The sequence below is a fragment of the Echeneis naucrates genome, chromosome 4, assembly GCF_900963305.1.
Source record: "Echeneis naucrates chromosome 4, fEcheNa1.1, whole genome shotgun sequence".
NCBI classification, from domain to species: domain Eukaryota; kingdom Metazoa; phylum Chordata; class Actinopteri; order Carangiformes; family Echeneidae; genus Echeneis; species Echeneis naucrates.
The window spans coordinates 22,186,098-22,213,757 of record NC_042514.1 but is presented as its reverse complement, the minus strand read 5'-3'; the positions used below and the strand labels follow the sequence as shown (position 1 = coordinate 22,213,757).

The following is a 27,660-nucleotide window of genomic DNA, read 5'->3' as shown; positions in this document are numbered from 1 at the left end:
CCAAAAACCCTGAGCTAATAATTCTAAAATTCAATTTCACTTCAACTTAAATATAATTTTTTAATCAAATAACTGCATTTCAATTTTAAATGTTCAGTTTTCAAAAAATGCAAAGTTTAATTGAAGTCTTTCACATCTACATATAAAGGAAGGAGTGAATATTTGGTATGTCCAAAGTTCAAAGCATTCACAGTATGTAAAGCAACATATTTTAGTGCAGCCACAAGCAACCGTAATTGAGTACTTATTAAACAGGACACTTTCATTTGCAAGACAGAACAGTTAGCCATTCACGCCCCTCTTCTGCATACCAGAATCATGCTTTGCCAAATGTTTCATCTGCAACTCTGACACCTCTTCAAACCGGTCTTTCAAAATCCAGCAACAAAATAATGACTTCTCTACAGCAAATAAATCCCAGTGTGAGGGGAATCCAACTTGCACCACACTGTGAATTGCAGAGTTTGGCAACTCACATCAAAAAACAGATCTTGCAGGTAAGTGCCAATTGTCTGCATTCATTTGTGTAACTTCAGATTTAAAATCTGAAAGCCTTGATATAAAACAATTCCAGAGTTATTTCAGTTGTGGATTTTAAAGCAAACCTCTTAAAATACAATTACATTTAGTTAAATACACCATACTTACGGAATTGGACTTGGGAGAGGAGATCTCCAACAAACTTTGGGAGGAGGCCATTGATCAAGTTCATAAATCTTCAATCTGTGTGAAACATGGCCTGATCCAATCTAATTTTGCTTAAGTGGAAATCTCCAACTACTCCTAAGAGGATAAGAGAAGTTTTTAATTTTGTCAGACTAGAAAAGATCAGATTTGTTGTTTTTTTTTTTTTTTTTTTTTTTTTGTTATTAAGTTATTTTTTGCTGTGGTATTTGTCCTGTCTAATGGTTACTTGTTTTTTTTTTTTGTCTACTGTTTTTATCTTGCCTATTACTTGCACCTTTGCTTTGTCACCTCTCTGTTGACCAATAGTACTGTAATGTTTGTCTATTCTTATCTGTTTTTGAAATATCAATAAACAGATTGTTAAAAAATAATTATTATTATTTGTGCTTAATTTTGTGTTTAATTTTTGTCCTTCTGTTTTACAACATTTCAGAGGAAATCATATTTCAGCCCCTATACTTTTTGCTGAAAATTTAATTGTAAAGTTATATAGAGCAATAAAGTTTTTTGGCTTGATGTTATCAATATAAAGTAAAGTAGTAATTACATGATAGCAAATATGTGACAATTACAGCTAACTGCCTATTAAATATATCAAACTGGCTCATTATTGAAGTCATATCAGCCACAGAAGATATTTCACTGGACAGAAAATTTCTGTTTTGAGTTTAAGTCCCTGATGATTTTACAATCCAAACTCAGCAGCTTTTTCCGGCATTCACATGTGTTGTTCTGCAGGGAGTGCAGAAATCCTTCAGAGAGGTGATTGATGTCAGTTCAGGGGATTCCCATCAAGCTGGAATTAAACCAATCTCATTTGTTCGACAGGTCAGTTTTGTCTATTGTGTTTTTCCTTTTTGTGCTTTTATTTTTTAGAAGTAATAATAATAATAACAATAATAACACAGTAATGGACCTGTGGTCTGTTTGGACACATTTTAACATTATCAAGTGATCATTTTAAATTATCTGTATAATATATCTGTATATTCATCATATTGTTATCTTGTAGTTGTATGAATATTCTCCTGTTAATTTATCCTCTCAGGTCTTGGCAGCATGTCTCTACCCTCAGATGCTGGAAGAGCAAAATCTGCCTCTAGACATCGAACTGAGGGCTCACAGTCTGCTGGCGGCCTGCGAGGGTGGAAGCACAGGTGAGGATTTAAACATTATCTTTATTTTAAAGTTGTATCATCATCCAAATTATAACTGGCAGAAAATAAAAAGAACAACTCATCCATAGGTTCCTATACTGACTCCTCCGGAATGCCTCGTGTCAGACAAAGCATCGCTGAGTTCATCACCAGACGTGATGCTGGAATTCCATCCAGTGCTAAAGACATTTTCATCTCAGCTGGTTCTCAACGGGGCTTGATGGTAAAATTCACTCTGGGATATTGGACCCACAACAGCACACGTTTTTTATAAATGACCATTAAAAAAATTATAAAAATCTCTGATCTCAATTCTCCAGACAACATTTCGTCATATCAATATGATGAAATGGATCCTGACTCATCGGGAGGGTTAAATAAGTATAGAATCTTTATAATTTCTTCATTTTAATTGTTCTGTCGCATTAAGGTGCTGGTAAAGCTGCTGGTCAGTGGGGAAACGGGGGTTCGAACAGGTGTCTTGACCCCGGTGCCCTGTCCCCACACTCTGCCCATGCTGCTGGATGAGGCTGGTGTGATGCCGGTGCCATACCAGCTGATGGAGGAGCGAGGCTGGACCATGGAGCTGGATGAGCTGCAGCTAGCGTTGTCGGCCGCTAGGAATCATTGTGAGCCCAGAGCCATTTATGTCAGCAACCCAGGAAACCCCACAGGTGAGGAAACACACTGACACCGTTTTCTTCTCCCTGCTGTCATCAACTATGTGTGTCCCCTTAGGACATGTACAGGACAGGAAGTCCATAGAGGAAGTGATTCAGTTTGCTGCAGCTGAGAAACTCATTCTGCTGGTTGATGAGGTAAAAAATATTAACTGAACTAAGCTGTTCCATGTGGCTTCTGTTCAGTCACTAACATAAATCGATCTCCTCCTTTTCTCTGCTATTCAGGTGTACCAAGACAGTGTGTACAGGCAGGACAGACAGTTTATCTCCTATAAGAGAGTTCTGTTTGAGATGGGCAAAGTGTTCTCTGAGACAGTGGAGTTGGTCTCCTTTCACTCTTTGTCCTGCGCTACCATGGGAGAGTGAGTCCTCTGACATCCTCACACACAGGAGACTGCGACTTTTTGAATGTTTTTGAACTGTTTGTTTGTTTTTCGATTTGTCAAATACATGAAAAGTTATATTAGAACTGAAATGTGGAGTTGCTGACACTCAAGTATTAATATGTGAAAACATTTTATTTGAATATGAGTGTACTTTGAAGCCTGTTATAAGAGATAGAGAGAAATTCACAAGCTCAAGCGTACAATCCTTGAACCCTGAAGCTCTTATAGAACTATAGAACAAGGATCTAACTCTGTGATGAATAAACTACCGAAAGCAGATGATTGTTTTTGGTTGCATCATCCCAGTTTGGGAAGTTTAATGTTCAAAAAGGGAATCTGTCCACCAATTTAAACAATCTCTTCCTGTCACACTGGACCTTGGTCATAGTTTCAAATATGCTCATGTGGACTTTAATGAGACTGGTATCTCACCAGCTCTAGATGATTTAGACTAAAACTACCACTTAGACTCATTTTCAAAAAGGGCCACATCAACATAACAGATGCCCTGAAAGGGTCACATTTAAGTGGAAGACAGTATAAATGTAACTACTCCTTAATGTTGAATAACTCTGAATTCATCACTTATCAAATAACGAATATTGCACATGCATTTGCATAGACAGAAAAAAAATATATACTTGCTAGTTGCTCCAAGTGAATCAAGAAAAATATCACCCAACACCAGTTATGACATTAACTTTGTTCAAAATGTTTTGTAACGGTTGGGAGGGGCAGAATAACAGTTTGTTGCTTTGCTGGAAGGCAAACTTTGGCATACTTAGCTCCGTACCTGTGTAACTGTGTAACCACTATGAGGTCGCAATGACTCTGCTGCACTTATGGGCTCAATTTTTGCAGTATTTTGAGATATACACCAATCAAAGTAGGAAACAGCCATAATAAAGTCTATCTCATATCTCTGTCTGTGCTCAGATGTGGTCTGAGGGCAGGATTCATGGAGGTGGTCAATATGGACCCAGAGGTGAAGCATTATGTCAATACCATGTTGTGTACTGACATCAGCACTCCAGTCACAGGACAGCTGGCTCTGGAGCTCATGGGGAGCCCACTGAAGCCTGGAGACCCGTTCTATGACACATACACCAAGGTGACATATCGATCGTCTGGTCCAGTACCTGGCTTTTTGTTTATTTCTGCTTAAAATCTCTGTTTCTCAATTGAAGGAGATTCTCCTCATTCAAGCCACTTTGGTCCAGAATGCTGAGCGGGCTTGGTGGTTCCTGAACAGTCTGCCGGCAATTAGCTGCCAGCCAGCAATGGGTGGAGTCTACCTTTATCCCCGTTTGCATTTACCACCTGGGCTCATAGAGCAGGCCAAGGTGGGAAATGTTGTCTGAAGCATTTTATAATCAAACCCTCAAATTCACAGATTTTCAAAGTAACAATTTTCCTTGCACAAATCCAGAACCAACTAAATACTCTCTGGATCCATGTGGCACTTAAAAATCAACAAAACCCTTTTCTTAATCTGTGTTTCTATTAACCTCCAATAACTTTGAAAGATTTTGTTCCCTTGAAAGTGTATTCCCTCAGGCCTGACACAGCAGAAAAACTATTTCCATTTCAGTTTATGTAATCATCAAAAAGTGTGAAAAAATTGCTTGTTTGCATTTATTTTCAACATTTGATAATCATTTACTCTCAAGTTTTCAGTTCAAACTGGTTTATGGAAATGCAGTTTATTTGGAAAAGGGGAATAAAAGTGGTATTTTAGAGAAAGGGGAAATAAATGACACATTACAAAGTGTTGTCATGCTGGAGAACCATAGTACAGGAAGTGAAAAAGTAATAATTAGATTTTATGAACAGAAAACGTGAGGCACATTCCAGCAGATAGATATATTTGCATTTTACAGAGAATCTTATGAGTGATTCTGAGAATGAGATACTTAAGAATTTCTCTGTTCAGGCATTAGAGGTGGAGGCAGATGTTCTGTACTGCCAGAGGTTACTGCAGGAGGAAGGTGTGTTAGTGGGAGCAGGTTGTCAGCAAGGTGGAACAACACGCAAACACCACCTCAGGTGAGACAACACATTAGTCAGGTACTGCAAAATGGATGATAAAAAATAAACCATGTTGTGTTCTCTCCCTCTCAGGTTATGCATTCAGGTTCCACCCAACACTCTGGAGGAGGTCCTGACTCGCTTTGGCTCTTTCCACCTTCGTCTCATGGACAAATTTCCTCACTCGAACACTAAGATTTCGTCATTCCAACACTGAGAATCTAAAATCCGCAAATCAGGGTTTAACTGAATTATATCATAATATAATCTACTGGTAACACAATAACAGAATATAACATTGCTGTGGTTGTTAGTTTTAGACTTTTTCTGTTGGATTCTAGATGTGAAACAGTTCGCTAATGACTGGTCTAACAGAGATTAAGCAGAAATGAGCTGCAGACCTACATGTTAATGTTGAAATCTACTCCACTTCATGAGTTCAGTAAACTCTTAGGGGTTATTTCTTCAATTAATCAACGCCTAAGAGTTGGTCAATGAGATGATCAATCCAGGTCATTATAAAAATAAAAACTATGGAAAACTAAAATTAAAATATTTTCCATTAAAATTGCATCAGAGTTCTTATTTCTATCCTCTGGTGTGGTTTTCTTCATTTGCTCTTTACTCTGACTGAAAAAAAGAGTATTATTGATTAGATTATCGATGGATGATGACAGTATTTTAAATTGAGGTAGTTGTTGACTCTTAAAACCACAAAAATATATCTCATTGTGGATATCAACATTTCAAAATAAAACACAGGGACAGTGTAAATCTGGGACCTTTAATAACGTAGCGGTGTTTCATCAGTGCTTCCAGACAGCAGACTGAACTTGCATCTGCCGTGTCAGTTGAATGATTTATTCTAAATCAGATTGCATAAATCGCGTGTTCAGTTCATCTCTTTGGCTCAAGTGCCACTGCATTTACATTTCATACTGCACAGCACGGTGGGTTAAAGCTCCTCTTTCTTCTTAAGGATTATCTGCCGCACCATTTCAGCGATTTTTGGTCGGATTTCTTTGACGGCAACTTTCGGTCCCCATGCGTCCACCACTTTGCCGTCTACATCAATTAGATACTTCCAGAAATTCCAGTCCGGCTCCTTCCCAGAAGACTCTGCGGAAAATTAAAGGAAATGTTTCTAAGAAATGTGTCGTGAAACGTAAGTATACAGTATATCTGGATTTGGCCATGCAAGGACATTATTTTGTTGAGCCAGCCAACGCACTTCATGTCAGGGTTAATGGACTTGTGAGAGTTGTTGTGAGAGTGTACAGCCTTGAGTATAGTTTGTAAAGAATTACAGCACACACACAGAAGAAAAACCGGACATTATAATCAATTAATAAAAAACCCCCGGACGCCCCGGACGGGATGTAAAAAGTGGACATGTCCGAGGAAAAGAGGATGTTTGGTCCCCCTACCTAAGTCCCCCCAAGCAAAAATAAAAATACTGTGAGCGGCATCCACAAACCACTGCCGCGTTGCTATGCTGTTGCTGGGAGAGCTGTCAAAGCTGTAACATATATATCAAACCACTCAAATCACACATCACGAAAAGTCTGAGCTAATTCGGTCGGCTGTCAGTATTTGGCTGTAGTTGTATAAACTATATTAGGTTTGCAATGAAGGACGTGTTCCACCGGTGCAGCAACACCGTCGCATCTCACTCACCAGCAAGATATTTGTAGACGTTGTTGGCTCCGGTTCCGACAACAGCGATTTTGCTGAACAGAGGGAAGGAGACTCCGTAGGTTCTGCGGACGAAGCTGTCGATCTCCTTGTCGCTGCCGGGCTCCTGTTGCCCGAACTGGTTGCACGGGAACGCCAGCACGTTGAAGTGATAGGGCCCAAAGTCCCGCTGCAGCTGCTGCAGATCTCTGTAGTGCTCCTCAGTGAAGCCACACTCACTTGCTACGTTCACCGCCAGGGAGATCTGGAGACACGGACACGCACTGTAAAAACTACACAACCACACAAAAGCTGCTCTGTGCACTTCATCTCTTAGTCCGCCTCTGGCATAAGACTCGAGTTTTTAAGGCGCTTTCGCACCGGATAAAGTTTACCATAGTTCTTAGACCTGTTGGAGAAAGTACCGCCCTTTACATGTGTTCTCACCGCAGGAACGTAGAACCATTCTAGTTCTTAGAACCCCGTTTCGAGGGATTTCTTAAGCCCCTACTTCAGGGTAGATACTTTTGCAGCGCAATATGAACGAGTGATGCTTCGGTCGCGAACGGTTTGGCTCTTAGAGTCGGCTCTTTGAAATGAACGACGGGAAGCGGATCCTGCCTGGTTCAAGTCGCAAGTGATTGGTCAGCTACATGAGCACTGAGTAGGAGGTGGAGGGGCGGGTTAGACAGAGAGAACAGTCACCAGCACACCCAAACAGAGACGTTGGAAACAAGTGGGAATTGAAAATGAGTGGCAGGAAAAGAAGCACAATTTTGATGCATTTAAGTTTCATTGATCAAGCAAAGGCAGAATGCATGACCAAGGCTTCAGTCTACCCACGCCTTGCACATGCGATGGCACAGAGACTGTGAATTGTGGTCACATCTGTTCCCTCTGAGCGAATCTTTTAAAAACAGGGCAAATAATTAGAGAGAAAAGGAACAGAAGCAACCCCTCAAAGCTGAGGCGCTTGGCCTTTCTCAATGCCAATCTTCTTGAAAGACTAGCTGAAACTGTTTTTCATATTTTTTACACATTTTTATTTATTTTTATTGTTTTTATTTTGTTATTTTACAATCAGCAATTGGACCTTTTGTCTAATTGAGAAGGGTCTTTGTTGTACTTATTTATACATATTTATTTTTTGTAGCACTCTGTTCCATGTTAATAATAATAAGCTATATGAATAATGAACATTTGATAGAATGTATGTTTTTTAAATTTAGTGATTCATTTTACATTATTCATGATAATAAATTCATTTAAGCAACAAAATATCTGAGGAGCCACTTGAGAGCGGAAAGAGTGGGCTCTTTTTAGTGAGCCGTGCCACAAGAACCGGATCTCTATACAGACCTGGAATGCTCATCACTGATATGAACTTTGAGCGATCTAGGTATACGGCGATTGGTCCAGACGTACTACATGCAACGCCGCCATTTTTAAAAAACCCGTTTTCAGCACAATAATGGGAAGTAATTTACTCAAAAACTGTTATCCAAATTTCTATATCTGCTAGTGTTTCAAACTGCCCCCAACTCCACCAGCATCACTAAAATACCGATTCATCAACCTAATCAACCACCAATCAACCTAAATGTTGATTGGTGACCCACACATGGAGAAAACATGCAAACTCTGCACAGATAGGCCCCTGGCCTGGGAATCGAGCCTATGACCTTCTTATTGTGGGGCAACTACTACGATGCCGCATTTTAGTCGTAAATTGTTAATTATACTTCCTACGATATTTCCATTTGTATAGTTACACAATTGTACATTTGGGAAAAAAAGATTCTTAACAGCTGTTCAACTGCTATTCAATCAATTGTTTGACCCACTGTTTAAAACCCAATTATAATCAATTTATAGTGAAATGATCAGCCACATCTCACACTGAGAAAATAACCTTCGGGAATATGGCAAGAACAATGAATCACTTATCTATATTTTTTGATTTTGTGCTGATTATTCATCACAACATAACAGGGAATGGTTGGAACAATGATTCAGATGGAGGCTTTATTTGTCAGAAGTCAAATGCTTGACTAGATCAAGGCTTTTTGTGCATTCTTTTCAATCGAACATGTTAGTAAACAGAGATGGGCGAGCTAATAGGTGCAGGTAACTCCACGTCAGAGCTTCATGCTTCAGCTCTCAGTCAGCAGGGGAAAGACCAGAGGAGCAGCTCATCACTGCAGAAGGAAGAACATGCAATGACAATGTGATCATCCCATCATCTAGTGCTGACATCTTGTGTCATAGTGAAAGCAGGTCAAAGTCAGATGGACGTGACAAGGGTTCATGAAGCTGAGCATGTTTTACTCTTTCAAATAGAAACCACACAGTGAAGTAAATACAGCGAAATAGGATACTCAGATGGCTTCTTCTGATTGGTTCAGTGTCCTGTTGTTACTGGAAGGGTTAGGGTTAGAGGAGACGCAAAACTAAAAGCCACAAATATATCTTCTTGTGGACATCAAGACTTTACACACAGGAAAAGTCCAAAATATGGACCTTAAACACTATTTTTAAATATCAATAATTGTAAAGGTTTTGGTAATAACATGCCTCTATGTATTTGTTAAATTTGTGCTTAACAAATGAGTTGATCAGTTAGTTAATAACACATGTTCAGCTTTAAAGGCTGATAACAGAGTCTAAATGAATGCATTGGTGATTGTTTAAACTATCTAATAAAGTGTTATTAAATAGTGTGCTAACCATTAATTAATCCAATAATCAAACCTTTTATAAAGGATGCCTTATTTAAAAGTGATACCTTCAGCCGAATCACGTTTGTCCGTTCCATTTATTGACTCCTAAAAGTGACACTAAATTAGATTTATATAACTTTAACCCCCCAAATCAGATTTTATATAACCTTTGGTAATGTGCTGCATCTGTAGGCGGGTTGAGACTGATCCGGACCGGTGTTCAACCCGATTTTATATGGAAAGTGCCTGAAGTAGCTGAAGGGGCTCTGCAGGCCTCGTGCCACGTAGGCCGGCGGGGCAACATGATGGGACATCCCGCGAAGTCAGAGTGTGTTAGTCACATCTACAAAACATGCTGTTAGGTGGGACGAAAGAACAATCACACTTCATCATGCATTGTTCTTGCATGCAGAAGACCGGATCTGCACAGAGTAACATCTGTAACCGTAACATCCCCGGTGTGAGCTGGTCCATCCAGCTGTGCAGACTTACCGAACCCCGGTATTTCTCCAGGGACACTAACTTTCCCCTGTTGTTCACCACCTTAAATGTATAAAAGTCTTTCTGTTTGCTCTCAGAAAGGCTGAGCAGTGTCAGCAACACGGTGAGAGCAGCGGGAAGCATTGTCACAGTCACAACGAAAACACGGCACCAAGAGCAGCCTAAGTACTAAAAACTTCTTCGACGATTCTCCGCTGAAGTTCGAGTCCATCAGCAGGACAACACTTCCGGGGCCGGCCGTCATTTACAAAATAAAAGCCCATTTACCAAAAATGGCGCGGTAGCCGTCCTATAAATAATCCATTGTTTCTGGCTCAGCATTAACTCTTAGTACGCATTGTAAATGTATTAATTCCAGAGCTTACAAAGGGAATTGTTTCAACTTAAATGTATCCATTAGTTAATTAAAAAAACCAAAAAACCATTTTCTATTTGACAGAGGAAATGAACAGAATCTGAAATAAACACAACTAAACAACTTCAAAATATAAGTAATTCTAAAAACATGTTCATCTGTTTCCTAATCATATTTTCTTGATGAAATCCAAGTGTTTCTTTTTTTATTCGCGCAAATGCATCCACGAGGATGTTTCTCTCTGTCTTCTATTACTCTTATTTTTGGAGGGTTTTTTTTAAGTCTCATGCATTGATGTTTAGTTTGTTTCTGTTGTCTTTACTGTGTGCTGAAATAATTGTATTGTTGTATTGCCAGGGATATTAACCATTGATAACAGCCACTACAGTAACTGGTATTATCTTAGAAAGAAATATTTCTGTATTCGTCTGACAATGACTACCATTTAGCTTCATAATTTAATGTGGAGGCCAACGGAAGGCTACAACTATTTCAAAGCAAGTGAAAAGCCATTTTTCACCACATCCAGCATGGGACATTTTGGGGGATTCACTAAACTCGATTGTGCTTTACTGTACATAAGGAGCCTCACGCTTCTATTTTAAAACGGTTTGCAAGGAGAAGAATTGCAACTGGAGCAAAAACCTTACCACCTCATGCTTTCATTCGGCCAATGAAGGCATTTCAACACCCTGGTCTACATTTTGGAGGAAAACAAATGAACACAATCCGAAAATATGTGCCAAAAACCAGGGTCTCATTAGAGTGGGAATTTAAGAGTGTGTCGCATTCTTAACCAGAGAGTAATTACACAGAGACTAGATCAGTTATTTTGGTTACAACTTCTGTTTGGGAACTTAGTTCAGGAGAATGGATGAACGGCCAACATGCAGTCAGCCATGAGCCTTTTAAACCCATTATGTGAGCTAGTGTCCAAATTACTACAATTTCTATAGTTATATATATGAATAATATTATAAATATAATATATTTATATAATATTAGCTTACGTACGCATGAACCTAAAAGGTCAACTGCTTCACAAAAATAAACACTAATTGAAAAACATTTATTCTGTTCTATGAAGAGTTGGCAACTTTGAATTAGCTTCAAAACGATATTTAAAAATAGATTGCAGGAGGTATGAGAGACAAAATGAATTACACACAGAATTAAAAAAGTCGGATTTCTTGTAAATTTCTATAGAAGTATAATAATCGCTTATGGAAATTAGACTGCGAAAGAAAGAACGAACGAACGAACGAACGAACGAACGAAGGAAGAAGAAAGAAAGAAAGAAAGAAAGGGAGCGTGTTTGTGAGGGCATTCAGCTTCCCCGGCGGTGCGACAAGGCGCACGTTGCTCCTCTTCGTCATCACTGGCACTCCCACAATGCAGCGGGGTAATGTATCAACATGGCGTCAATGGCTGCTGTTTTGAGCAGGGCCGAGGGATCAGAAAAACCTAATGTTGAGCAGAAACATGGAGACAGCTAAACTATGATTTCAAATTCACATTAGAGCTTCAAAGTAAGTTGTTTTGCGACTTTCTGTGTAGAGATGGTGGAAGTGTTTCGTCTTTTTACCACAGTTAATGACTGGCTGATGTGCGGCAGCTCGGTGCCAGTATTATTTATTTCCCGTTAGCTCCGCCGGACGACCGCGCACAGCGGCTAACGGCTGTTAGCTCACGACACAGCGACATCAAAGTCGGCCGAGCACAGAGTCACCTGGAAGGCAGTGTGATTTCTTCATAAAATAAAGGAAGCGCCTTTTTGGTTTTCATGGTGAGCGTTTCTCCGATTGGATAAATGTCTGTGTGCTGCTTTCGTTTTTGTTTAGGAAGTTGAGCTAACGTGAAGTCCCGGTGTTGTGTCGAAGTGCCCCCTCTCGCTCTGCTCGTCTATTCAGTTTCTGTTTCCCCTTCATCTGAAACAGGTCAAATACCAGTCATGTTTGCGAAGCTTCGAAACCTGAAATAAACCTCTGGCACATTAGGCTCTTTTCATATGAGACGTGTTTTTAGCTGCAATGTAGAGTAACCATAATACTTTATTAATCTCAAACTGGGAAATTCTTATGTTAAAGCAATGCACAATATTTACCTAAGACATAATGTACAGTATACAAATCGCTTGCAAAAGTGTTTATATAAGAGTTATAAGAGTAAGTTCAAGAGTTAGAATAAGTAAATACAAAAACGGAACAACTTTTCTCAGCATTGAAGTGTTCATACTTTATGCTGCTTTTTATTTCTGCTCTACCACATCACACAGAAGTATTCCCGCACTTTCCTTTACTCCATTTAACTGAAAAAATATGTATAATAATTGCATATAATGCACATCCAGTCATTTTGGCTTTAGCTCAGACTAGATTCCCATTTTTATATAAATGTTTTTATGTTCAGCTATGCGCTCTCAACCAGAAAGACATTTGATCAACGCTGTTTATCATTAAAGCTTTACAATGGAAAGAATTTCTATTGATAAAAAGAGCAACAGCATATGCTTGATAAAAAGAGAATTCATGAAAATGTGGGAAACATGGATCATGTACATCCATCCTGTGTTTAATTTTTTTGGATATGTTTTCTGTTTTGTATCTATTGTACTTATGTATTTATTTTTCTTTGTGTCTACAGTTTAAGTTTTATTCTTTAGTTTAATTGGTCCATAGTTGCTTCAGGATTGCCTGTTTAGGTGCATTTTTTTTTTTTTAACTCAGATTATTGTTAGTAAAATTTAGTCTTAAGATTTCCATCACATTGTTTGAATTGAGTTAAATAGTTAAGATTTAAAAAAATGAATATGTTTAGGACATTTGTTCTTCTACAAGAAAGTTGAAAAAGTTTGGCATAATTCATCCAAAACGTGTAGCTTGCTGATTAATCATCTCAGGACCACCTAGCTTTATGTGGTGACTGTGGAGGGACCTGACCCACTTTTAATTTTGATATATCTGTTCAGAAAATTTGCCGTAGATATTATATATAATATATGTTTCTATTAATACCAATGTCACACTGTTAGAAGCTATCTGCCTGCTCAGAGTTTGAACTGGAACAAAGACAAGGTCTCATTCCCCTCAATGCTTTCCTGGTTTTGGATAAACATTTCCCTCCGTTAGAAAGTTTACAGATTCAAAAACATGCTCTTGGCACGGCCTGTATGAAACCCAGACCACGTGCTGCTCAATGTATCAAAAGCGGGGCATGAGTGATTGTTACTTTCCAGAGCACTCAACCTAAATTCTTCTTCACTGAGTCTGAGCACTTAAACTTGATTTATATAAACTTATTTGACAGTTGCTTTTGTCCAAAATTATTTACAAGTGAATTAAACCTGGAACAAGTAGTAAGCAGTAAATCAGTTCAATAAAACAAAGTGCATCCTAAGTCTGAGTTTGGCATTTTAGGGATGTCAGTTGGGTTTGGACAGGAAGTGCCATTTGGACACATTAGTTTTCTTGAAGGAGGAAAAGGATTCCCCTCATCATGAGACCAGATCCGTCTGGACTAAGTTACCTCTCTATGCAGTAACAGTAAAAGTAGATGAGTACAATGGATCACCACAGCCCTTCCTCTTTTCTTCTCCTATTGAGGAAATGATAATCTTTATTTCCAAGAAAAATTTAATCGCACATTTACTCAAGCTCCAAGCTCTAATAATAACTTTTTACAAGTGAGTTTGGTCAGTTTTCCTCACTTAAGTTGGTAAAACAAGAAACAACTTTACATTTTACAGTGCTCTTGGTCGCATCGTTTCGGACTGGTATCAGTAATCTTCTATTTTTTCTATTTTTGTAACCTAGATTTTAGGTGACTTGCCTCCCTGGTGATCCTCAGTGTGGTGTTGAATTCACCAGAGACAACAGCAGCAGGACTAGAGGGATGGATAAGTCCACAAGTCCAGTACAATCAGTAAAACAGTCTCAGCCCAGAGGAGCCAAAGCATCATCCAACGAGAAGTCAAATAAAGAGTCTCCTGCACAGAGAGAAGGCTCCAAGTCTGCACTACGTAGCAAAGAAACCCCCGTTAATGCAAAAGATGGTCACAGTATAGGCAGCCAGGGGAGCCTTGGGCAAGGCAAGACTTCTGCAGACACCCCACAAGAAAAGAGGAGAGGACGGCCATCCAGACTGACGAGACTGACTGGAAGAACAAGTTCTGGGGAGAGAGGCAAAGGCAAAGTGGCAAACTCTCAACAGTTGGCAGCAAAGGAGCCTGACTCCAGGTCGTCACTTTCTACAGACAGCAGCCCCTCAGCAAACAACGAGACCAACTCTCCTGTAGTGCCTGGTACGCCTGAGAAAGACCTCACACATCAGGCCAAAAGCTCCAGTCTAACTCCAGCAAAGGAAATATTCCATGGTAGGTTTACACCCCTGAGATGATTATGTCTTTGTACGGATTTGTATGGATCTCTGCTTCATTATTTTGTCTTTGTTTTTAGGGGTGAAAGCTGCAGCGCTGATGCATCAGTCTGTTGAAGAGGGCACAGAGGGGAAGCGGACTGTGGAGGAAGGACCCCTGACAGAGCAGCAGCTGGGCCTTCGCCAGGCAGAGGAACGCCTCTTCAGAGACTACATCCACAGACTGCTGAAAGTAAGGAAACCTCCAGCCAAGCCTCAGGTGCCACAAATGAATGAGATGTTGGTTGTTTGCAGTTGAGTGTCTGTCAGATGATGGTTGGTCGTCTGTAATTTACTGTTCTACTCCGCAAACACCAAGTAAATGGTGACAACATGAACAAGACAATTCCGACTGTGCTGATGTGGCCAGTTATGAAATTCATCAGAAAATAGTTGACAACATTTAAAAAAAAATTTCAAATCATTAAGGCAAATGTGAAAATGTTTGTTTCCAGTTTCTTCTTGAGATATTTTTTTTGCTTTTCTTGGTTGAATCTTTGTAAGTTAAACCAATAATCTATTTGAAGATGTCAGTTAAATCTGAAAGAATTAATTGATTTTTTTTTTTTTGATTGACAGAAAATCAACCTGTAACTATTACAGTTGTTGAAAGTAATTCTTATGCAGAAATGTTAATACATGAGTTTTTAACCCCCATAGAAAGATTAACTGCTTGTCCCTGTTTTATTTCATACCCTCAAGACATTAAGACATAAAATCCAACAAAAATGACAACTCATTTATTCTTTGAAGCTGTCAATGCATAAACATTGTAAATGTGTCTCAGTCAAAAGTGGACAGCTCTAATTTCAGGTGTGAAGACACTGAGAGGTACCAAGGACACATTTTATGTTCAGATAAACATGTGGTCTGGACTAATTTTAAAGCACCAACATGAGATGAAATAACAAGGGGCCTGTGGAGATGCATTTTCACAATCTAAAGAACTAAAGAGAAAATATAAATGAAATTTTAAGTTATTTTGGACAATAAGTTATTTGGTACAATAAGTTATTTGGACAATTTAGACTCCCGGCTCTTTTTACATAATCACCAATGTAGCAGAGAATTGTCTGATTTTTATCCCTACCACCTAGCATCAGTTGGGTGGTTAATGGTGATTTTAATCAAACTGAGGACAAAATTCAAAAACTGCAAGAGAAGATGCATCAACTGTTTTGTTTTGCCTCCCTCTGTGTTTTCACAGCAGTCCCCTGAGTACCCAAACTATCAATACTTATGCAAGCTCTGTTCTGTGCACATCGAGAACATCCAAGGAGCACACAAACACATAAAGGAGAAGAGACACAAGAAGAACATAATGGTAATTATGCATTCAATCCCAGTGCATTTCCTTTTATTAATGCTCTCCAGCATAAGGTTCATGATTTAGGATTTTACATATGCTGTTGCTGTGGTGTTTCAGGAGAAACAGGAGGAGAATGAGCTGCGTGCCCTCCCACCCCCCTCTGCGGACCAACTGAGAGCTGTGGATGCAGCTGTCCGAGAAACAGCCAGGCAGCATGGGATCTCAGAGGAGGACTTTGAGTTTCGGAAGGCCGTGGTCGTGAGGATGGAGGAGATCATAAAGCGGCACCTTTCAGGTATTATGCAGTGGTGTCTTAGAGCTTACAGCATTTTTATTTCTGGGAGTGCTCACAAATTTGTAGTAAAAAGTTTGACACAAATTTTTTCTTGTCTTTTTTTTCCCCAGGTTGTTCTCTCCGTCTCTACGGGTCCTGTCTCACCCGATTTGCCTTCAAGACGAGTGACATCAACATTGATGTCACCTACCCTTCCTCTGTCTGTCTGCCTCACCATTACACAAAACAGTGTTTTATTTTCACTCATCATACCTATACAGTACTTTAGTGTATATCTCACCTGCTCTCTGTACTTTCACTTTGTTTAGATGACGCAACCTGAGGTCTTGATTCAAGTGCTGGAGATTCTGAAGAATACCTGTAAGAGTCATGATTCATAGTGTTTAATCTGCATAAATCGGCTGTTCTGGTTGGTCTGACTTTATAGTGTCATAAATCACAGACTTTCAAAGACACACATCTCTTGGAATTTCATTACTGGTCCTCACGTTGATATGATCCAAAGAGGTTTGGGTGGTTGATACTAACTAGTGTGACCTTGCCTTCACTTAAGTCAGTTTTACAGCTTTCCTCAGGTTGATTTAGTTTTCTGTTTATTCTCTTTCAGGTGAATTTTCTGAGGTTGAGTCAGATTTTCATGCCAAAGTTCCTGCTGTGTTCTGTCGGGATGTTAGCAGGTGGGTGTCAACAACTTTTGTTTGTTTTATTTTTTTATTTTTTTTTTATAATTTCTCAAGCATCCAAATAAATATAATTTTACTTCATTGATGGTTTTTGATGGTTTGGACTAGAGGGTTATCAATACATTTTCACCATGAGTGTGGTGTCATTGCTGTTCCTTTGTGTCTGCACAGTGGCTTGATGTGTAAAGTGAGCGCAGGTAATGATGTTGCTTGTCTCACGACCAATCACCTGGCAGCCTTGGCTAAACTAGAGCCCAGACTGGTACCTCTGGTGCTGGCCTTCCGTTACTGGGCAAGGGTAAGACTGGCACCTTCATTTGAAAGAAGAAACTATAAATGGGCTTGTTTTTTTTTTTTCAACCTACTTTCCAACAAACACTGTTTGAGTTTTGGTGATTTGCAGCTAACCTCAGGTCTGATAAACACTCTTTTATGATGTCTTTTCTATACAAAGTACCTTTTTTCTTACATATGTCCAAATGACAAAAACAGAATCAATCATATTTTTACATGTCATGACTATAATGACTGTTTAGTTTTTCTTGTCTGTGTTATTCTTTCTTCCCAGCTGTGTCACATTGACTGTCAGGCTGAAGGTGGCATCCCTTCCTACTCCTTTGCCCTTATGGTTATCTTCTTCCTGCAGCAGAGGAAAGAACCCATCCTCCCTGTCTACCTGGGCAACTGGGTGGGTGAAGTGTTATGTTCTTCAGATCCAAGTCTGTTCACAGGAAATAAGGAGAGAGAATAATGTTGGATGGAACACAGCAATAACACAGTTTCACAATCAGTGCAAAGCAGGAGAACTCATTGATATGTCTCCACATAAAAATCAGAAGTTTGCTACATCCAGTTTCCTCAGCTCTGGCAGATAGATAACTGCTCATGCCTCTTCTATAGCTCAAGATTTGTTTGTTCATTTAATCTTGTTTCTTGCAGAATAGTTTAATAGTGACACTAAAAGTTATTACTTATATAAAAAAAAAAAATTAACGAGGCTTGGATAATATAATTGATAATAGCACTTTCAAGGAACCGATAGGATGCTGCTAGAAATCATTCATTAATTTAAAGTATAATAATCATATTTATAGTTTTATGAAGATATGAAATGACTCTTGATTAAAATTGCATTTAGCATTCCTGTTCCGAAGTGTTATTGAATTGAATTATAATTTGTATTTAATGCACAGGAAAAACTCCTCTAATATTTATGCAAGAGAGGGCGGAAACTAGTTTTTATGTTTGTGTGCTGGCAACAGTTATGTTTTCAGATTGTCTGTGCTTCTGTCCTGTTCTGTTTGGTATCTGTTCAGTAGTATGATAGTGTGACTAGCATGACATCTGGTACAAACATTTACAGGGTCAAAGGTCACAAAACACATTTTCAGTCATCACACTAATTGTGACACCATTTTACTGTCACAATTTAAATGTCTGATGTGGTAATATCTCATATCTGTAAGGTCTAAGGTGAACTTGTCTGTGACATCCAAAAACATTTCTGCCAATTATTCAACATGTCCAAGCAGTAGAATATATGCAGCTATTAAAAATAAACAGAACTGTTGTGTTTTTCTGTTCTGCTGGTTTTAGTTCTGATGTTCTTTTTCTCTTCCAGATTGAAGGCTTTCATGTAAAACGCGTAGACGAATATCATCTGACTGGTATTGCATTAGATATGTTCGTCCGATGGGAGCACAGACCACCGAGCTCCACAGAGGGACGAGGGGAGAACCGAAATGAGGCCAGAGGAGAAGGCAGGTCCAGACCTGAGCAGAATAAACCCGATGATGGTCATTATTCAGAGGGATTGGTGAGTTACGCTGCAACATATCGGTGTGTGAATGCAGTTTAGTTTGCATTTCACTCCAGTTTCCTTCTGATGAAGGGCAGTTTTGATGTCCTTGCTTTGTCTGTATGTCTTCCCATACAGACCCGATTAACCATGGGAAAAGACATGGGAAAAGATGTGACACTGGGGCAGTTGTGGTTGGAGCTATTACGTTTCTACACACTAGAGTTTGCTCTTGAAGAATACATCATCAGCATCCGCTTAAAGGTGCTCCTCTCCAGGGAAGTGAAGAACTGGCCTCGTCGTAGGCTTGCTATTGAAGGTGAGAAACCTCACAGCTGGAAATCCTAGCTCACGGCTATGGAAAAATACCAGAGATTCACCCTGTACCTTTTTCCTCTGTCTGCCTGTAGATCCTTTTGCCCTGAAGAGGAATGTTGCACGAAGCTTGAACAGCCAAATGGTGTTTGAGTACATTCAGGAGCGCTTCCGTATGGCTTATAAATACTTTGCATGCCCCCAGAGAAGGGGCAGTGGGGGCTGCCAGAGAAGCAAGAAAGCAGGCAAACACAGTGCTAAATTGGATGGGGCTGAGAGTGTGGAGTGTGCAGATTATGGTGAAAAAGGGCAACTTGGCACGCAGGACTTGAAAGAGGATGAGGAGCCTGAAGGTGAAGATAATGATGGTTCAAATCCATCCAGAAAGAAAGCTGAGCGGACTTTAGATACCAGTCTCATGGACATGGTTCTCAGGGAGGGCACCAAACCTACCTTTCCCCCCAACGGCCTGCTGGACAGTGACAAGGAGGGGGAGGGGCAGGAGGAGGATGACGAGGAAGAAGAAGAAGAAGAAGAAGAAGAAGAAGAAAACAGACTTTCAGTGAAGGATGAGCCTATAACAACGGAGGAGCTGCACTATGTTTTTGACAAGATGATTTTCACTGGTGGGAAGGTATTAGCATTGAATTCTACATGCATCAAAAGTGTGTGCGCTATTGAAGGTGAGATATATATTTTGCAGTGTAGGAGAAGCGCCTGAAACCTGTGAACACTTAACAGGTTTATGTTACTTATGTGAGACATTTGTATAAATGGAGGGTCTTTATCATGGTACACTGACTTCAGCCATTGTTACAGACTAAAAAAGCTTTGTAACATGGATTAACAGTTATATCTGCAGCTAGTGTTCAGTTTGCAATATTTTTTAATTTATAAAATATCCCTCAATTTACTGTTTCTAAATTGACGGGAGGTGCAAGCAAGTGTGGCCTTTTTTCCGTTTCTTCTGGTGTGCTATGAATCCTCTTGTTGGATATTTTATTGGTCTGGATACAAAGGATGTATTTGTAGGACATTGGATAATCTAGTCACACCACTGTATCAGTCTTCAGTCGCCGCCTTGATGAGGCACAGCTGTGTGTAAAAGTTCTCATTTCCACTTGTTCATTTAATGTATGGACATTCATTTCTTCCCAGCCTCCAACTGTTGTGTGCAGCATCTGCAAACGAGATGGTCACCTGAAGGATGAGTGTCCCGAAGACTTTAAAAAGATTGAGCTGAAGCCTTTGCCTCCAATGAATGAATGCTTCAGAGCCATTCTCGACGGACTCTGTAAATTGTGCTACTGTACGTAGATGACTTTTCCATCGCTTTACGCTCTTCTTTTGAAGAATTTGAAAAGAACTTGAATATTCCCTACCAGTATGAATTTCATAATTTGTATATAGTTAAGTGAATATGATCATCTGGTTTTGTTCATTTTAAGCAAATCGCATGACATACAAAAAAGTAAACTGGATTATATTTTAAGAATTTTTTTTGTGGCCATTTTGCCCTTATTAATAAAACAGTGGAGAGTAACAGGAAATGGGATAGTGCATAGTGGAATGGCATATATGAACCAGTCATGTCCTCAGCTGCTGAGCTTTTTTTTTATTCATGACATGCACCTTAACCATTTAGCTGTCAGGTTCGAATGCATTACAATTTTACTATTATTTACTCATAATTCTAAAATACAAAACTTTATGTAGGTTTCAGCTACGACTGGTGTATCGCCTCTTCTGAGCGAATCAGTTTAGTCATCTTAAATAGTCTCTGATTTGTTTATTTTATCGCGATTGACTCATTGTCAGAGTTCCGTGACTTAATTTCTGTCCTGCTGTTTGTAGATGAACTGTCACCTACACTTGCTGAGCAGCAGAAGAGAGAGCAGATCCTCGCTGGCCTGGAGAGGTTTATAAGGAAAGAGTACAATGGTGAGAATTTAGTTCCTCGAAACAATGAAGAGATTTGCCATTTTCCTCAGGTTGTCTCATCATTTATTGTCCAGCCTTCCTGTAATAAATTGCTGTTTACTTTTACAATGCTGTTTACAGTTAACAAGGTTTCACTATAAGTCTTAATGTAAAGCATCTGCAAGATTTGTTGAATTTAGTCAACAGAAGAATGAGTACTTTCTGCTGTGTCTGAATCAACAGACAAAGCTCAGCTCTGCTTGTTTGGTTCCTCCAAAAATGGGTTTGGTTTCCGCGACAGTGACCTCGACATCTGCATGACTCTGGAGGGTCATGAGACAGCAGAGGTAGATAAACTACATGATCCAACAGCACCTCAGTGGGATGACGTGATTTGCACCTTATATTCTTACACTGTTACACCTTTTCTGCCTGAACAGAAGCTGAATTGCAAAGAGATCATTGAAGGCCTTGCAAAAGTACTTAAGAAGCACACAGGCGAGTTAACGTTTCACTAATGAAAACACTGATATTTATGTGTCAAGAGCTGAAAATTATGATGTCATGTTTTTCTTCAAAATCACAGGATTGAGGAACATCTTGCCCATTACAACAGCTAAAGTGCCTATAGTAAAGTTTGAGCACAGACAGAGTGGTTTGGAGGGAGACATCAGCCTTTATAACACCTTGGTGAGTGAGCCATCCTCTCAGCAGAATTTATCTCGTGAAATATTATTTGTTCAAAGTGCTGCATGAGTTCATGTTGTCGGATCATCTGTGCAGGCTCAACACAACACCAGAATGCTGGCTACGTATGCAGCTCTGGATCCACGTGTGCAGTTTCTTGGATACACGATGAAGGTCTTTGCAAAGGTACGTGAAACCATTTCTTTTTTTTTTTTTTTACCTCTGGACACATCAGTTTACAGTCCAGTTCTAACTCCAGGTTCATGTGTGCTCAATAACTGCATTACCTTTATCCTGTGTATCTGTCACTGTAAATTTTACAATCACAATTTCACAGTAATATAATATCAGAGGCCCATGAAGTTGGTTAAACATCCCATCTGTCGCTCTTCTCTCTGGTCTGGGACCTGTTGGAGTTAAGCTCTGTTTCCTTCCACCATATCACCAAAAATAAATAAATCATTAAATAAACCTAAAAATGCATGACTAAATTCTGCATTGTGACAGAGTAATATTATTTTGCTCCATGGTAAGTTTAAGGTATCTGCACAATTAAGACACTGACAGTGTACACACAGAGAGAAAATGAGTTTTTCAGACCCTCAAAACCAGTAGAGCTATGGCTCCAAATCTTTTATTGTTATTTATTCCCATGATGACACTCCACTGCTCTGTACTAACAGACGACCCAGGTTTTTTGTGTTGGTTCTCAAATGCATTTGTCGTGATTGCCACAAATCATAATTGCAGCTGTAATTATTGTAACCCTCCCATACGCTTTAGACAGGATTAAAACCACAAACACATTTTTCACTATCTCTAACTGGGTCCTAACCAGCCTGTATCTTTGCTTGCAGCGCTGCGACATTGGAGACGCATCCAGGGGGAGCCTCTCATCTTACGCTTACATCCTGATGGTGCTTTATTTCCTGCAGCAGCGGCAGCCACCAGTCATCCCTGTCCTGCAGGAGGTACCAATCACTGAATTATCCCCACTCTGAAAAAGATTTTCTTCACCTACAAAAAGTTGTGGCCAGTTTTGTGTAAAATGTAATAAAAGTCTCTGTCTGATGTTTCCTAAGATATTCGATGGGCAGGCAGTTCCTCAGCGGATGGTTGATGGCTGGAATGCATTCTTTTTTGACAACCTTGAGGATCTGGTGAGTTTAGTGAGCATGAGTTAACAAAAACTGTCAACTTTTGTTCCTGTCAGACACCCTAAACATTTGTTCATCCAGAGTTTGAGTTTATTCTCTTGTCAAATTGCAGCGTCGGCGCCTTTCAGAGTTGCAGCCGAACGTGGAGTCAGTTGGAGAGCTGTGGTTGGGTCTCCTGCGCTTTTACACTGAAGAGTTTGACTTCAAAGAGCATGTCATCAGCATCCGCCAGAGGAAGCGTCTCACCACCTTTGAGAAACAGTGGACCAGCAAATGCATTGCAATTGAAGGTGCACACCTGGATCAGCTCATTGCTCATTGTCTTCACTACTTGGCTCTTGCTCTTTCAACTCACTCATCTGTTCTCCTCCACAGATCCCTTTGATTTGAATCATAATCTTGGTGCTGGAGTTTCTCGCAAGAGTAAGAGATTTTAGTCCAAACATTCTTGATTATGACCAAAATCTACATGTTTCCACTGCATGGGAATTATTATTCACTCACTCACTCACTCACTCACTCACTCACTCACACACACTCACACACACACACACAGCTCTTCCTCACCTGTAATAGATTGAAGTCACTGAAGGCTATTAATTGTTTGAAACTCTGTAACCAGGTTTTATGAATTTTTAGCAGCATTGATGTGTAGATGTAGTGCAGCACTGCAAAATACTGCATGTATAGTTTCCAACTCTTTCATAAGAAAAACATTTTGATTTCATTGTATCATAACTACATAAAGTGGCAAAACCCACATCAGTTAGTATTTATTCCTTTTCACTCAATGGAAACTATATACGTCTAAATTAGATTTCTTATCTTTGAATCAATTTAGTAAAAAAAAAAACCAGGAAAATGCTCTGCCCCTTAGACTGTCTCTTTCTCTTCCTCCAGTGACAAACTTCATCATGAAGGCCTTTATTAATGGCAGGAAGCTTTTTGGAACACCTTTCTATCCTGCCCCAGGCACTGAAGTGGTACGTCACTCCTGACCCTGAGGTGCTCCTGTCCTGAGAAAACTCATGTGTCTCAAACTTTTGCTCTCTCTGTTGTGCTGCAGGATTACTTCTTTGACTCAAAGGTGTTGACAGATGGAGAGCTTGCACCCAACGACAGGTGCTGCAGGATTTGTGGGAAGATTGGACATTATATGAAGGACTGTCCCAAGAGACGCAGGTTGTCCTGTCTTTGTTTATTGAACTATTTGCCTCATGCTGGTAGAAATTAAAGAAAACTACTGGCAAGTAATAAATGCCACAAATTCTTGCCATTATTTTTCAGTAACTGCTTCCATAAAAGTGTGTATATGCCTGCCATGGCAACAATGACATAATGCTGCCATGGCCGCTAGTGACTGAGTGGCAATTCCCAAAAAGTGAGGCCAAAACATCACAATCTCCTCCTGGTTAGCTGGCTGCAGTGTAAGCCATAAACCCAACTGTGTTGTCATTTCCATTTGACAGGATGTGTGAGATGAAGCAAACTCATTTTTCCAGTTACAATTAGGCATTTTGACTTAATGAAATCTCCCTAGGAAGATCAGAGCTGAACAAACTCAGATCACCTGAAGGTTTTTATTTTTTAACTGAAGGAAAACTAAATACTGACATACTGACATTACTGACTGAAGAACCTGAACTGCTGCCATTTTCCATTTGTGTGTTTGCACTGAATGTGTCAGATTTATTCCTCCTTCCTTGTTGTGCCCCTTTTCTTTGTCAGGATGAAGAAGAAGGAAAATGACAAAGACGAAGACTTGAAAGAGGATGAACGGGAGCCGAAGGACAGACGTTGTTTCCAGTGTGGAGACATGGGGCATGTACGCAGAGACTGTCCTGACTACCGCCACCTTAAACAGAGGACTGCCGGGGCACCAGGTACCTTTATGTTCATTCATACATAAATTCAGAGTGACTGTTGCTTTGTAAATTTGACCACAAAATAAAACTGCTTTATCCTGTTTTTATTTTGTAGCTCCCCACATGGTGCGAAGTATGGTGAACTCCCAGTCCATCCCCATTCCTCAAGCAGCAGCTGACTGTCCGGGTCGGACCAGACAACCCTCTGAATGTGTGAGTACAGAGCTCACACAAGTTACAGAAAACTACAAAAATCAGTTCTGAATACAACGTACATATTCCGTTGTTTGTTGATTTTTTTTTTTTTTTTTTTTTTTTTTTTTTTTATTGTCTTTCCTTGTTTTTGTTTTGACAGTCTGATAGTCGGCAGACTCCGCCCTACTCTCCGCAGCCTTCCACAGTCTCTCAGAACTCCTCCCAGTCCTCCAGCTCCCCTCAGTCCTCCCAAAGTAAGACCAGTCCCACTGGCCCCCAGAAGCAGCCTGCTCACCCTCAAGTCCCACTGTCTCTGTTTAGCTTCCCTACATCCCTTTCAGGCCAGTACCACCCGGGCACCCTCACTGCACTGGGGCTTCTTCCCTCCCAGCAGTCACACCAGTCCCAGGGCCAGCCTCACCATCCAGTCCAAATCCCTTCCACTTCCTGGCCCATTCACGGGCCAGTCCTCACCACGTCCTCTCCCACTGCCCCTTCCCCACCTGGCCTAAAGTTCGCTCTGCGTTCGCCGTCAGGCAACGGAAGCCCCACCGGCTCAGGGGGGAACCCCAGCCCCATGAACCTTAACGACCCCAGCATCATCTTCGCCCAGCCGTCGGGGAGACAGCTGGGCATTGGTGGGCCGGGACGGGAAGGACACTGGCACAACCCCATGGCACAACCGGGGTCACTCATGGGGAATGGCACTGTGGTCAAGTCAGGTATTCACTGGGTGTTATCTGTGTGTAGCTTAGTCTTCAAACACGAGGATCACTCTTTGTTTCCCACAAATTCAATTTTGTCTTATTTGTGAGCCACTGAGTGTGTTTTGATCTTGTGTCTGCAGAGTCAGGCCACCACCCAGCCCAGTTTGTAAGTGTGAGTCAGGGCTCTCGGCTATGGGAGCACAATAAAACGCCCCAATACAACCTGCCTCCATCTTGGCCCTACCGGATGCCCCAGAACTTCATTCAGCAGGGCAACGGAGGCTACCAGCCTAGCAAACCCTTCATGGCACAAGGTCAGACACGACGCAGGGCTTAATCACTGCAGACCAGAGCCACTTCTTGATTTCCCATGCCATGACAATTTGTTTTTGCTCTTTTTTCATCAGGTTCAGTGGTGCACCCAAATCCCAACTTCCCACTGGTCCCACATGTCCGACATCAAGTAAATCTGAACTTCATCCAACAGAAGAAGTGAACTTATCTACTTTTAATTAGGTCTATGGTCAGTAACATAACAAAGCAGAATTATGTACTCTTTGCATCATTTGATGGAATTTTTAAAATGAATTTTATCATTTTTGTACAGTTTTAATGTTTTATTTTTTGTCTCATTACATTGATTTGTGATACAAATGTCAAATATTTTAATACCCCCATTTTTGAGGGGGTCCAAAAAACTGTTTTTATTTTATGTGTAAAGAAAGGAGTAAAAATGTAAACCTTTATTTTTCTTAGCTGTATTCATACTTTGCTTGCTACAAGATGAAGGCTTTGAATAGACATTTGTTTTAAGAACAACTAACATGCCACCCTAAGTAATGTAGTGCCAAAAGCAGGGATAGCAAGAAAAAACGGGGAAAAAAATCTTCAACTTAAAAAAGCTACCAAAAAAATAAAGAAAAAAGCAAACAAGGTTTGTTGTGTAATGTGGGTTGGAAGAGCGAAAGGAACTGGGTGACCTGCTACCTCAAATACCTAAAAACTCTGGAAAAGGAAATTGTCACTCAGGCATTTACACCAGTGTGACCAGCGGGAAGGAAGTAGATGAGTTCCCTCCTGTCTTTCTCTGAGCCACATTATCTATTAGGTGCACATCTAATGAGACCCATTAGATCGGGGGAGGGGGGGGCTGTATTTTTCATTGGGGGGGCCTATGAATTTTTAACTATTTGTCGGTCACACATAGACACATGCACACTAGCTCTCTTGTATGCGCACGTTATCAATCATGCACGCAGCCACTCTGTGCTCTTGCGGGAGGGTTGGGATGTCCACCGATGAGCTGTCAGAGCATTCTGGTTGCAGCTTTCTGCTCGTCCAACTCTCCACTAAGACACAAAATCCTCATTTAAATATTTAAATACTGCTGTCTCCACCTGTTGCTCCTGTTTTAATTTACACTTATTCTTAGTAGATCACAAAACAGTCTATTGCACTGTGCATACAATTTAGTATCCTTTACGTGGGGTAAAGGGTACTAAATTGTAAAGTGTATGATTGTTGTATTATTCACACACACAGCATGAGCAGAGTGAAGTAAAATTCTATAGCCTACTCTCAGAGACAAAAACCTGAATACAACAAAACAACTTATATCAGAGTAAATTAACTGTAGTCCAACACAAGAATATTGCACGCACACTGCAACATGAACAATTTTCACTTACCGAAGAATAGGCCTACTAAAATATAACTAAAATATAAAAATATAGGCTAATAGAATCCATCCACCTATTCGCCAAACACTGAGCTCTCTCCCACATTCACACACAGGCTAAATGTTGTCGGTACGATTGCTAGACAAACATTTCAATCATATCAACATTATGCCGACATCTCATGTCAAGAAAAGCTCATAGCTTACTCACCATGCCACTGCAGAATGATTTTTTTCTTTTTCCCTAGTTCAGTTCAGTTAGCCTAATCCACCAATGAAGTTGGTTCTTACTAGCAGCAGCTAGCAGCAAAAGTCTGGTAGCTCTCAATTTTTACTAAATTTTACTTTATTTTAGTTGTATTTTTATTATTTTTTGTAAATTGCTGATGGATATTTCTGTGGGGAGAAGAGCTTATTCAAGAGAAGCACTTCTTTCATTGAAACTGG

The 27,660-nt window shown here is 40.1% G+C and overlaps 3 protein-coding genes across 4 annotated transcripts; 2 read left to right on the top strand and 1 right to left on the bottom strand.

Annotated features, from left to right (window-relative positions):
- The first annotated feature begins 392 nt into the window (after positions 1-392).
- LOC115042170 (alanine aminotransferase 2-like) lies at positions 393-5,158 on the top strand. Its single transcript, XM_029500235.1, has 11 exons — positions 393-497; positions 1,426-1,515; positions 1,736-1,844; positions 1,934-2,067; positions 2,275-2,518; positions 2,583-2,662; positions 2,753-2,889; positions 3,850-4,024; positions 4,101-4,256; positions 4,847-4,959; positions 5,035-5,158. Exons 1-11 carry the CDS (start codon positions 393-395, stop codon positions 5,156-5,158), a joined length of 1,467 nt encoding a protein of 488 aa, XP_029356095.1.
- Positions 5,159-5,688: 530 nt separating this feature from the next.
- Positions 5,689-10,036, bottom strand: gpx7 (glutathione peroxidase 7). The gene is made up of 3 exons (XM_029500660.1): positions 9,828-10,036; positions 6,619-6,880; positions 5,689-6,060 (listed from the first exon to the last, which is right to left on the bottom strand). Exons 1-3 carry the CDS (start codon positions 9,957-9,959, stop codon positions 5,897-5,899), a joined length of 558 nt encoding a protein of 185 aa, XP_029356520.1. The 5' UTR covers positions 9,960-10,036; the 3' UTR covers positions 5,689-5,896.
- Positions 10,037-11,591: 1,555 nt separating this feature from the next.
- Positions 11,592-26,281, top strand: tut4 (terminal uridylyl transferase 4). 2 transcript variants are annotated; one of them, XM_029500511.1, is made up of 31 exons: positions 11,601-11,720; positions 11,807-11,977; positions 14,004-14,563; positions 14,646-14,797; positions 15,812-15,928; positions 16,031-16,208; positions 16,319-16,407; positions 16,517-16,568; positions 16,816-16,885; positions 17,063-17,189; positions 17,460-17,579; positions 18,513-18,707; positions 18,828-19,008; positions 19,100-19,638; positions 20,163-20,313; positions 20,859-20,945; positions 21,168-21,271; positions 21,365-21,422; positions 21,511-21,614; positions 21,708-21,797; positions 22,469-22,582; positions 22,694-22,771; positions 22,881-23,058; positions 23,144-23,191; positions 23,669-23,751; positions 23,835-23,950; positions 24,497-24,651; positions 24,749-24,846; positions 24,989-25,550; positions 25,676-25,849; positions 25,943-26,281. In XM_029500511.1, exons 3-31 carry the CDS (start codon positions 14,083-14,085, stop codon positions 26,029-26,031), a joined length of 4,590 nt encoding a protein of 1,529 aa, XP_029356371.1. In that variant the 5' UTR covers positions 11,601-11,720; positions 11,807-11,977; positions 14,004-14,082; the 3' UTR covers positions 26,032-26,281. The 2 variants fall into 2 exon arrangements, with proteins under 2 accessions (XP_029356370.1, XP_029356371.1); XM_029500510.1 differs by lacking the exon at positions 11,807-11,977 and having other exon boundaries at positions 11,592-11,720.
- Positions 26,282-27,660: the final 1,379 nt, after the last annotated feature.